At 44.0% G+C, this 12,598-nt stretch overlaps 1 protein-coding gene across 3 annotated transcripts in view; it reads left to right on the forward strand.

Moving 5' to 3' along the window:
- Positions 1-12,598, forward strand: part of MAD1L1 (mitotic arrest deficient 1 like 1) — a 639,505-nt gene that overhangs the window by 346,367 nt on the left and 280,540 nt on the right. For all 3 annotated transcript variants that reach the window (XM_040439787.1, XM_040439788.1, XM_040439789.1), the window contains 2 exons: positions 624-712; positions 12,107-12,197. In XM_040439787.1, coding sequence (XP_040295721.1) covers positions 624-712; positions 12,107-12,197 — 180 coding nt within the window. The remainder of the gene's footprint in view (positions 1-623; positions 713-12,106; positions 12,198-12,598) is intronic.

Genomic DNA, 12,598 nt, shown 5'->3' on the forward strand with positions numbered 1-12,598 from the left:
TTTTCAGCAACTTCCCATGCAGTTTGTGCTGGCAGACATACAGTAATAAATTCCCCCCAACGTGACTTAATGGGGTTTTCCGGCACTTATTGATGGCTTGTCCTCATGAGAGCTCATCAGTATCAGATTGGTGTGGGTCTGAAAACCTGTACCCCACTGATCAGCTTTTTCGGGGCAGCCTGTTCGGCAGACTGCATCCAATTTGAAGTTTCCAGCCCCGGCTTACTGCAGTCTAGCTCCCAGGGACTAGAATGTGCTGTATCGGCAGCTGCCGGAAACAGCTGATTGGTAGGGGTGCCAGGTGTCAGACCCTAAGGATAGGCCATCAGTATTTAAGTACCGGAAAACCCCTTTAAAAGAGTCGCTGTAAATGGAAGGAATTTCCTTGGGCCATCCATCCACCCACCTGTTGCATTCTGTCATATTCATCTACTCTGCTTCCTCCAATCAATACTTTTAATTATTTCACCTATAAATATCAGCGGCTCTAGAAGATTAGCAGTCACCTTGAATAAATGGCTCTGCTCTGATTGCCTTCAATCAGAAATGCTGAATGCTGTCCTTCCTCCTGTACGGAGCCCATGCAGCGATATTAATATATCTTAATGTTTGTCTTCCTGTAGCTAACCGCAGAACTCGGTCTCTTCAAGTCTCAGATGGCCACCACGGACCAGAGCATCTCCATCAACAGCGAGGCCGTCAACTCCCTCAGGTCAGTGAGAAAAGCTACCACCTCCTAACACCGCTACTTGTGGAATGTGCGCCCTTTTTTATCCTCCAAATTTTTGTTGGTATAGTATTCAGGTACTATATATTTCTTGCTGCTTTTATTCTTCAATGATTGCTCATAAATCCCCAAAAGTTAATATCCTTTAATATCCTAGCCTCTCTTTTGGGTTACACTTAGGCCATGTTCACAATGCCCTGCCTTATCTTGGCCCCTTTCTGGCCCCGATGTCATTGAGCCAGTGGTTGAAATGTCTGCACAGTCAGTTCCTTTCTGTTGGAAGAGGCGCCATTAGGTTCACTGCATAAACTATGCAAGATTTAAACCAGTAGCTCCATGATGATGTAGAAACCAGAAGGAGACGAAGATACCGAGGGGAGGAGCGGAGCTTGATTCAGTTGGGCATGCTTGGGCACGGTTAGGGATGGAGGCCGCCCCTTGTTTTTTTTTTTTTTGTTTTTGTTTTTTAAACGAATTTGCATATGTTGTCGCAATTAATGTGATTCTCATCATCTATGTGTGCTGCCAAATCAATTAGAAGTATAAGTATGTGTACACTATACTGCTTTCATAATGAGACCAGACACTCATCCCCCCTGAGCAATGGTAGAATAGAGTTTTATTCAAGTTACATTGACTTATATAGCAGACATGACATCACAAAAGGGGTGTTCCTTAAAGGGGTTGTCCGGGTTCAGAGCTGAACCCGGACATACCCTTATTTTCATCCAGACAGCCCCCCTGAGGCTAAATCGCGCAGGGCATGGGCTCTTTTGTTTTCAATAACACACTGCCGGGCGGAAACTTCCGCCCGGCAGTGTGTTCGGTGACATCACCGGCTCTGAGGGGCGGGCTTTATCTCTGCCCTAGCCGTTTTACTGGCTAGGGCAGAGCTAATTCCCGCCCATCAGTGCCGGTGACGTCACCGGGGTTCCTGGCAGCCCCATGGAGAGCCCCGTTACCTCACCGGATCTCCAATAAATGCCTTTGCCCTGTGCAATTTAGCGCAGGGCAAAGGAGAGCATCGGAGCATGAACTGCTCCGATGCTCATGTTAGGGGGGCTGCCGGGGTGAAAATGGAGGGATGTTCGGGTTCAGCTCTGAACCCGGACAACCCCTTTAAGTAGAGACTATTGGCTCCTTATCCTGATAGGAGTAGTTTCAGCAACTTCAACTCTGAGTTCATAGGTAGATTTGAAAACTGCAACCTAACTCCCCCCTTCCCCCCTCCCCTAGTGACTTTAATGAACACATGGCTCATACATCTGCTTGTGTGCTACACAAAAATGTATGCTACAGAATGTTCACATTATATATAGAGAGAAATAAAGCCCATCTCTCACACATACAACTCAAAAAACTTTTTTCGAAGGTTCAGGATTTCAGCAAGCGGACGTGAAGGTAGGTTTAGGATACTGTATATGTCAACTGCAGAGCACCAAGAACAGCTTCATTTGTGAATTTGCGGGGACAGACTCCCTTTAAGGGTGCATTCACACAACCGTAATTCTGGGTCCGCATCCGTTCCGCAATCTTGCAGAACAGATGCAAACCCATTCATTTCAGTGGGGCAGCAAAAGATGCGGACAGCTGCATCCGTAGTTCCATTCCGCGAAAAATATAGAGCATGTCCTATTCTTGGCCGCAATCACGGACACAAATAGGCATTTTCTAAATAGCGCCGACCATGTGCGGTCCGCAAAATGCGGAACGCACAAGGCCGTTATCCGTGTTTTGCAGATCTACAATTTGTAGACCGAAGTTGACAGCAGCCAGCAGTGTAAATGATCAGTAGTAAGATATCAGGACATGTGGTGCCACGTTGAAGGCGCAAATCAGACTTTACATATTGCCATCTCGTTAGTATAACTAGAGCGTTAATTTTTCCCTCTATAATGCACACATTCCAGCTCCTGGGTGCACTCATCATTATGAGGGCCAAGGCATCGCTGTGACGAGAGGCTGTGCTCCCTGCCCCATTATATCAAATTTAAGTCACCAGAACCTGACAGACTGATTGAGATAGCGCCTGTAGCAAGACCGGCTCTCACTATGGAGATGGAGATTTCTTTTTCTGTTAAACTATTAACCCTTCGGAGTCTGGCCAGTCTGCACAAACCTGCTCATTGTGCCTGAGAAATGGCAAGAGATATTAGGATATTAAGATAATTAATTAAACCTAATATATGTACTAAGCCATTGTAAGTTGAGATGCACCTACAGATGCCTTATGCACCAGTAGACGAGGACTTGTCACCTTCTCTTAACATGTCTGTTTTAGTAAAATGTTGTATTGTTAATTCTGGAGCATCATTTCTTATAACTCTGTTCCTCCTCCTAGAAGTTTATGAATAAATTGACAACTGGGCGTTACCAGTTGGGCGTGTCACTGCACAGTCTCACACCGTCCAACATGACTGGAAGTGTTGGCTTGTGTGGGACTTACCCCTTTGACAAGGGGAATAGTGGCACCCAGTTGTACTTTTATTTCCAGGAGGAATGGCGCAAAACAGACGTTTAAAAATAGATTCTCCAGAATTATTTCACAGGAAATACTATTTACTAAAGCAGGAGAAGACTGGTAGTCTTCTATAACACTTCCCAGCATTCCTATAACTTGTAAAAAAAAAAAAAAAAGGTGTCTAAACATTAAAGGCTTACATTTTATTGCTATGTACACCTTTGGGGGCAATTCTTTTTTATTATTGCGTTGTACTTATTTTGAGCTAAAAATCATTATTTCAATTGGCCTTTATTAAAAATATGGAGTCCTTTTTTGTGTACAGAGCTGAGATGCTTTATTAGCAGCCTGTGTATTTTCAGTTTTTTCTGTCATTTGGGGAGCTGACAGGCTCCTTATCTCTGCTCTCTGAAATGTTATTCTTATCTTACAGCTCTTAAGTGTTTATGACCTCTTAGTAGTTTAGAGTGAAAGTAAAAGTACCAGTCACACAGTTAGAAAAGCGGTTAACCCTTGTGACAGAACGGCTCAATATTTTTAATAAAGGCCAATTGAAAAGATGATTTTTAGCTAAAAATGAGTAAAAGGCAATCATGAACAAAAATTGCCTCCAAAGGTGTACATAGCCTTTAAATGTGTTCTACAGTTTGTTTTAACTGATGATCGGCGGGTGTCCGACACCCAGGACCCCTGCCAATTAGTTGTTTGAGAAGGCAGCGGCGCTCCAGCAGCGCCGCGGCCTTCTCACTGTTTACCGCTGGACCAGTGATGTCACAACTAGTATCAACTGGCCTGGGCGCGGCTAAGCTCTATTCAAGTGAACAGAGCTTAGCCGCGCCCAGGCTAGTTGATACTAGTCGTGACGTCACTGGGCCTGTGGTAAGCAGTGAAGAAGGCCGTGGCGCTGCTGGAGCGCCGCTGCCTTCTCAAACAGCTGATCGGCGGGGGTCCCGGGTGTTGGATCCCCGCCGATCAGATGCTGATGATCTATCCAGAGGATAGTTCATCAGTTAAAACAAAGTGCAGAACCCCTTTAAGGATGCATCGCCATTGTTTGGTAAGGGTCCAAAATCTAGATGCTCACAAATCAGCACAGCCAGTCGCGCTTGCTACTGCAGCTCATCCAATTCTGGTCGACATCCTGCTAACTTCACAGCCCCTTCATTCTGCCGATCAATGGAGGTCGGACTTTTACTGTGCATGTCAGCAACAGTGTTATATGCTGGGATACGGCACGTGACTGCTCCAGTCAATCAATGTCCTCAGCAGTAGTCCAGCACATTATCTCTGCTGTTAGTATACAAAGAGCTGCAGGGGAACTGGATCAGCGCTCCGAATTTCAACACTGTAGAAAGGGGGTGAGTATAGCATTCTCATTGACTTTTAATTTAATATCGGACAACCCCTTTAAAGTCCAGAGAATCCCTTTAAACAGGACCCCCAGCCTCTCCTGACATGTCTGTTTTAGTAACTTCCTGCATTCCCCATGTAATAACTATTCTGAAGCATCTGTTCTTATGACTCTGTGATGAGCCATTCCTTTTATTATTCCTGCTAGAAGTTTGCAGTGAAGATCCCAATGGATGTTACCAGTGGGGGGTGGGGTGTCCCGTCACAGTGTGACACTGACAGCACTGATTGGATAGTGTCAGACTGTGCAGGGAAAAAACCCGACTGGTAACACCCATCTGCACCTTTACTGCAAAGTGCTAGTAATGTGTTTATAACTTCTAGCAGGAATAATTAAGGTTATGGTACAACATAGAGCCATAAGAATAGATTCTCCAGAATTGTTATTACATGGGGAATGCAAGTAGTTACTAAAACAGACATGTCAGGAGAGGTGACGGGTCGTCTTTAAGATTAATGTTTAAGGCTCCATTCACACGTCTGCAAATGCGGACCCATTCATTCTCTATGGGGACAGAAAAGATGCGGAAGATGCGGACAGCACACAGTGTGCTGTCCGCATCCCCTTTTCCATGCCGCGGCTCCACAAAAAAATAGAACATGTCCTATTCTTGTCTGCAATTGCGGACAAGAATAGGCAGTTCTATAGGGGGTGCCGGCCGAGGGTATATTGGGGATCCGCAATACTCTACAGACATGTGAATGGACCCTACGTCTTTCCGACACATTGAGTGTAGCAAATATCTGGTTACCACCCACCAGCACCGGTTCAGTCTTGTCTGCTCACTGAAAGGGATGGAGTGTGGTGGGGGGGGGGGGGGATTGAGTGGAGAAAAACCCTCTGTGCTTGCTGGGTGACCTAGAAGTTTGCCCTGTGAGAGCTAATATGGCTGACAATGAGTGAGTTGGCTACTTCCAAATTCAGAAGCAAAATGTAAGTAAAATCTAGAGTGCAAGCCTCTTAGACCCCCTTCGACGTGCCCAAAAAGAGAACCACTGATAATATTATCTGCACTCTGTTTGCACTGCCGATTCCCGGCCCCTCCACACCATAAGTTATATTTTCCACTATTTTCATTATTTTTCAATGCCCAAAATCTGATCTGTGCTCTCCGCAGTGGTACGCACTGGAGGGGTTTTACAACTCTCCGTTCAATTTACACTGATTTTCTAATTCTCTTACATCTGCCTTCTTTTGATGGCCACTTCCAGGAAGGTGATGGAACTTGATATCATCATGTCCTTCTGCACATCTGTCACGCTCCCTCCCTACATCCACAAATTGCATTTCCTTCATTCTGTAGCTCCCGTAATAGAAACTGGAGAGAGACAACATACTTTGTTACTGCAGGGGGAAGAGGCCAGAAAACATCGGAGGCAAAAGCGTGATTTTCTCTAATTGTGATTAACGATTGCAGCAGACCGCGTCACCCTGATGACTATAGGTGGGCACTAAGATTTATACCTGTCGACCAACAGCGTTACAAAAGGGCTGTAAGACTTCAGAACTCCTTTTCAGGTCAATTAAACTGCAAATAATAAAACTTGAAGAGCAGAAATTCAACATTTTGAGTCAAATTTAACTCCAAACCCTTTGATTTTTATCTCGTTGGCCAGAGGCGCTTATAATCCACACCCCGCGCCGAGGCTGTGTATGATGTATGGCTGCGCCGTCCTGCCTAGGGGAAGATTGCTGGGTCTTTCCTCACTATGTGCTCCCTGTGGTTTCTTGAACTATCATCTTCAAGGCTCTGTAGGTTTCCCAAATGGGTAGATATGAAAAACCCTTTTTATAGTCTCACTAGGTAGTAGATGTATAAACAGATGTATAAACGTTTTTACTTTGTTTTCCACCTTTTAGTAAAGAAATTTCCTAACATTAATTGTATTTTTTTGCAAAAATTAAAACTATATAAAAATTACTAAGTTCATGGTTTAGCACTTTCAGCTTAATGTCAGGTTGGCGTTCAGCTACGTTGTTTTGCGGTAACTAGAGCAGTGGAGTAGAAGAAAACCAACTTGACAGAAGGCACACATTGTCCCCTTCTTATCAAGGGCTGTTAATCAGATTTTTTTTATTTTTATTGGAGAACTGCTTTGATATGGGTGACAGTTCATGTCATAAGTATGGACTGTTGACTGAAACGCGTAGGTTATGAATAGGTCCTAAACTTTGATTTTAACCTTTTTAAAAGATGGGTGACAATCTGTTGGGCTATAGTCATCTAAGGGTGGCATTAAACTGCCCGATCGGTGCTCTTATGCACCAGCCTGACTATATCGGCCAATGCAAACCGAATACGGAGGCATGATTCATTCCCATTCTATTCATTATCAGCAGCACATCCCTGATTACACAGGGAGATGTGCTGTCAATAATTGGGCATCTTTCATCCTGATGAAGATGCCCATCGGCCAGTGAATGAGCAGTTGCTCTTTGATCAGCTGATTGACTGCTCGATTATATGAGCTAGTTATCGGGAACGAGCGTGGCACTGGCACATCTTGGTTAACTTCCTTAAAGTGTAACAGTCATGTTTTTTTATTTTATTTGCTAGCTTATTAGAGCTAGGCATGTATACCTGAGTTGGACTGTCAATGATTTGTCAAAAGATCTTTAATTACCTTATAATAACAGCTTTCATAACAACTATGCTTTTTTTAGTCCCTTAAAACAGCATTGCTAGGGCTTTTCTGTCTTCCCTTTAGTATAAACAGAAGACGTAGGGGTGGTCCTCCACACTGCATGCCTGCATTAGGCTTAAGAGTGAGGAGGCGTGTCTCTCAGTAATCCAATCTGATTGGCTGTTAGGAAGCTGCTGGATAAAGCAAGTGTGTATAGGAAGTGAGGGAAGGCAGTTCTGGCCTCAGAGAACTGGCAGAAGAGCCATCTTGAGAAGATCCTCATAATGTAGGGTTCAAAACAGCGGTAACTAAGGGAAAAGCTCAAAGAAAACTGTGATATGTGACGAAAATAAAGATTACTTTATGCATAATGCTACTGTAGCAGTAACCTATGCTAAATTAATATTTTTTTTATGAATACATGATAGTTACAGGGTTGTGCTTAGCAGGATCCTATGCTGATTCTCCATTGTAGACAATATTCCTTCCCCGCCAGTCTCCACGTGTATTCAGTGGAGCCACGTAGGATATTGCAGTAGGAGGACCTTACTACCGCTCTGCATCACCAGTTTACTAAGCTGTTAAACAAAACTTTACCGAGACACCTGAATCCCAGAACTTTTTTAACCAACCTGCAAAAAAGATGTCTGATTAAAGACTGCTGATGGATAAAGCTTAATGGAAACGCGCTGGGTGTAGTAACTAAGGGGGATCAGATTGCTGACATATGCTTTCAAACTGAGCACAGCTTAAATACATACATTGGAAAGAAATATTTGATGCTACAGATGGCATTTGGCACGCTAAAATAGAAGGAGCCCATCTGTTGTTATTTTTTACTACCATGCTCATTTTAGCTTTTTTCATTTTTTTTTTCATTAGAGCGATGCCAAGTATTAATGACAGTTTTATCGGTATTAAAGGTGACAAACTGGAAGCGTCTTCACCAAGCCAACAAAACTTCAGATATTGCTGAGGACACGGCAGAGAGTTGGCCCCTCAAATCCCACAGCCGTCGCTGTAAGGGCTTGTTCACACAAACGTATGAGTTCCATTCCGTGCATTGGGGCTGCAATTTGCGGTCCGCAATGCACGGAGAACGTTCGTGAGGCCTCCGGGACGGATCCAGACCCATTCAACTTGAATTTGTCCGCATCTCTCCGTTCTGCAAAAAGATAGGACATGTTATATCTTTTTGCGTAACGGAATTACGGAACGGAACCCCACAGAAGCACCGTTCTGCAATGCTCGGCATCTCTGGATTTGCGGACCCATTCAAGCGAATGGGTCCGCATCCGTGATGCGGAATGCACACGGAACGGTGTCCGTTTATTGCAGATCTGCATATGCTGTCCGCAATACGGCAACGGAACCCATACGTTCGTGTGAACAAGCCCTAAGGCTGTGGTAATACATTGTGACCGACATGTATGTCCTCCAAGATCTAGGGCAAAAGGTTTAACACTTTTGGCCACAGGTGTGCAGCAGAAATGGGGTGGCACTTAAAATTCACCAGTTTAATTTCCGTTGCGTCTTAATGAGGTTGCAGAAACCCCATGCTGATTGTTGACTGATTTGAATCTGTGCCGAAATGAATGTCAAATCCAACATAGAAGAACATAGCCTTAGTGAGAAGCAAATGTATTGAAGATTTGAGGTCCGTAGTGGTTTACCGAAGGATATTAAAGGGGTTGTGCCATGAACTACTTTTCACTCATCACCTACTCTAGCTCCCATTCCTCCATGAATTTTTTTTTTTCAAGTTTACCTCGTTTCCAGTTTTCTCTTATCCCCCATGTTTGAGCCTTACATCCTGTTTTATCATGTGTCTGCCATCCCATCATGCCTTAGGGCAGTGAGATGTGTCTGAAATCTGCCGATTATGGGACACCAATTACCAGTGATGCCCTAACATTACAAGGCTCCAATGGAACTGAATATCAAAACAGATTTGCCACACAGTGCTCTGGGAGGCTAATAACTTAAAGGGGTATTCCCATCTCAGACAATGGGGGCATATCACTAGGATATTCCCTCATTGTCTGATAGGTGTGGGTCCCAAATCTGGGACCCACATCTACACCGAGAACGGAGCTAGGAGGGTGGTGGGCGGAGGACCCCGGGTTTTCCGGGGTCCTGCCACTGCAAAGTGTTCTCCCTGTAGAAGTGAACGGGAGCACACCATGCTTGCGTGCCCACAGATCCCATTCATTTCTACGCCCCCATAGAAATGAAGGGAGAGTGGCTGTGCATGCGCAGTGCTCCCTCCACAACTTTCAGGGATCTGTTCTTGATGTAGGGACCTGCATCTATCAGACAATGGGGGCATATCCTAGCGATTACCCCTTTAAGAATAAGGCAGTTTTGATAAATGTTGCTATTTGGGGAAAATTATATATAACAGCGATATCTGTTGGGTGGGATACATTTACAGTCAGGTCCATAAATATTGGAACATCGACACAATTCTAATATTTTTGGCTCTATACACCACCACAATGGATTTGAAATGAAACAAACAAGATGTGCTTTACCTGCAGACTGTCCGCTTTAGTTTGAGGGTATTTACATACAAATCAGGTGAACGGTGCAGGAATTACAACAGTTTGCATATGTGCCTCCCACTTGTTAAGGGACCAAAAGTAATGGGACAGAATAATAATGATAAATCAAACTTTCACTTTTTAATACTTGCAAATCCTTTGCAGTCAATTACAGCCTGAAGTCTGGAACGCATAGACATCACCAGACGCTGGGTTTCATCCCTGGTGATTCTCTGCCAGGCCTCTACTGCAACTGTCTTCAGTTCCTGCTTGTTCTTGGGGGATTTTCCCTTCAGTTTTGTCTTCAGCAAGTGAAATGCATGCTCAATCGGATTCAGGTCCGGTGATTGACTTGGCCATTGAATACCATTTCACTTCTTTCCCTTAAAAAACTCTTTGGTTGCTTTTGCAGTATGCTTTGGGTCATTGTCCATCTGCTCTGTGAGGCGCCGTCCAATGAGTTCTGAAGCATTTGGCTGAATATGAGCAGATAATATTGCCCGAGACACTTCAGAATTCATCCTGCTGCTTTTGTGAGCAGTCACATCATCAATAAATACAAGAGAACCAGTTCCATTGGCAGCCATACATGCCCACGCCATGACACTACCACCACTATGCTTCACTGATGAGGTGATATGCTTAGGATCATGAGCAGTTCCTTTCCTTCTCCATACTCTTCTCTTCCCATCACTCTGGTACAAGTTGATCTTGGTCTCATCTGTCCATAGGATGTTGTTCCAGAACTGTGAAGGCTTTTTTAGATGTTGTATGGCAAACTCTAATCTGGCCTTCCTGTTTTTGAGGCTCACCAATGGTTTACATCTTGTGGTGAACCCTCTGTATTCACTCTGGTGAAGTCTTCTCTTGATGGTTGACTTTGACACACATACACCTACCTCCTGGAGAGTGTTCTTGATCTGGCCAACTGTTGTAAAGGGTGTTTTCTTCACCAGGGAAATAATTCTTCAGTCATCCACCAGAGTTGTTTTCCGTGGTCTTCCGGGTCTTTTGGTGTTGCTGAGCTCACCGGTGCGTTCCTTCTTTATAAGAATGTTCCAAACAGTTGTTTTGGCCAGGCCTAATGTTTTTGCTATCTCTCTGATGGGTTTGTCTTGTTTTTTCAGCCTAATGATGGCTTGATTCACTGATAGTGACAGCTCTTTGGATCTCATCTTGAGAGTTGACAGCAACAGATTCCAAATGGAAATAGCAGACTGGAAATGAGCTCTGGACCTTTTTATCTGCTCATTGTAATTGGGATAATGAGGGAATAACACACACCTGGCCATGGAACAGCCGAGAAGCCAATTGTCCCATTACTTTTGGTCCCCTAACAAGTGGGAAGCACATATGCAAACTGTTGTAATTCCTGCACAGGTCACCTGATTTGGATGTAAATACCCTCAAATTAAAGCTGACAGTCTGCAGTTAAAGCACATCTTGTTAGTTTCATTTCAAATCCATTGTGGTGGTGTATAGAGCCAAAAATGTTAGAATTGTGTCGATGTCTCAATATTTATGGACCTGACTGTATATCAGTGACACAACCCCTTTAACTGGGCTTCAAATGCTGCCCTCAACACCATCAGAACAAGCAGTGGTGATGTCTAGCACATCGTACAGTACTTCTGACAGAAAAGGGAGCTCGGCACCCTGCCAGGCCATATAAAAATGAGTTCCTGGTCCCTGAGAGCTCCTTTAAGTGAAAGCCTGTCTTTCGCAACATGTTATTTTATGTCCAAATTCAGTTTCTTGTCTTCTCTTTTTAATTGTTTGTCTTAAAAAAAATGTTGGAGTGGTCTGCACAACATTTAATAGGTTTGACGGACATTAGACTTCAGAGAAAGCGTCCAACAAAAAGTGGTGTAAACAATAAATGCAGGCCATGGTGCTCCTTATTCCTTGCAGAGACCTGATTGATAAAATTCTGCCTGCCTTCTGTCACCAATAGGGGGAGCTCTGTGCCCAAGAAATAAATCAGTACAACATTTCGTATCCACTTCACCTCACTATAGTATAAAGAGAAAATTTTAGAGGGATCAACTGTCATGAAACACAACATTGATAACATTCCATTTTTTTTTAACGATTGTATGATCTCCCTCAATATCATTGACAACTCTTTAACTCATTAAACCTAGCGGTCATTAGCAGCAGTGATCAGAGCAGGTCCAGTCTGACAACAGCCTGGTTTAAACCAGAGCATTTTCGTGGAGGACACTAGGAGGCAAACATTGTTCAGGGAGAGAATTGCAGAAATGGAAGTACCCTGTAGTGTATTATTATTCCAAACGTGTCACTTCATATTGTATTCTCCATGCTCTGCTTGTCTTGCAGGTTGAAAATTGAGGAGCTTGAAGCCGAACGTGGCCGGTTAGAGGAGGAGAATAGAATCTTAGAGATGAGGCTGGAGAAACTGAGTCTTCAGGTACGTAAGGCAGAGGCTTTAGTGCCTTTGTAATCAGATCCTCTTGACACTCGGGTCTTTGGCCATCAAGCTCTGTCATTACTCCCGAATATTGAAGTAATGCTGACTGGCAGGCGGAGAAAGAGGTCATACACAAATAACGTTATAATGTTCACGCTGCTTACAGCAAGTTACGATGGTCCCTCCTGTCACCAGCCCTGGTGCAGAACTGACTGCTCTGAACGCGCACCATGCTTCCCTCCCGCCTCTTGGCAATACAGTAATTGAAGCGCCAGTAGTAAACTTTTCAACCAGTGGCTGAACAAAAACATTTCATTTTAAGACTATCTTTTCCTGTTTTATCATTGTCAGATAGCTAGTAATGCTCAGATACATTGAGTTTGACCTTTGAGGTTATGGAG

The sequence above is a fragment of the Bufo bufo genome, chromosome 7 (assembly GCF_905171765.1).
Source record: "Bufo bufo chromosome 7, aBufBuf1.1, whole genome shotgun sequence".
Lineage (NCBI taxonomy): Eukaryota > Metazoa > Chordata > Amphibia > Anura > Bufonidae > Bufo > Bufo bufo.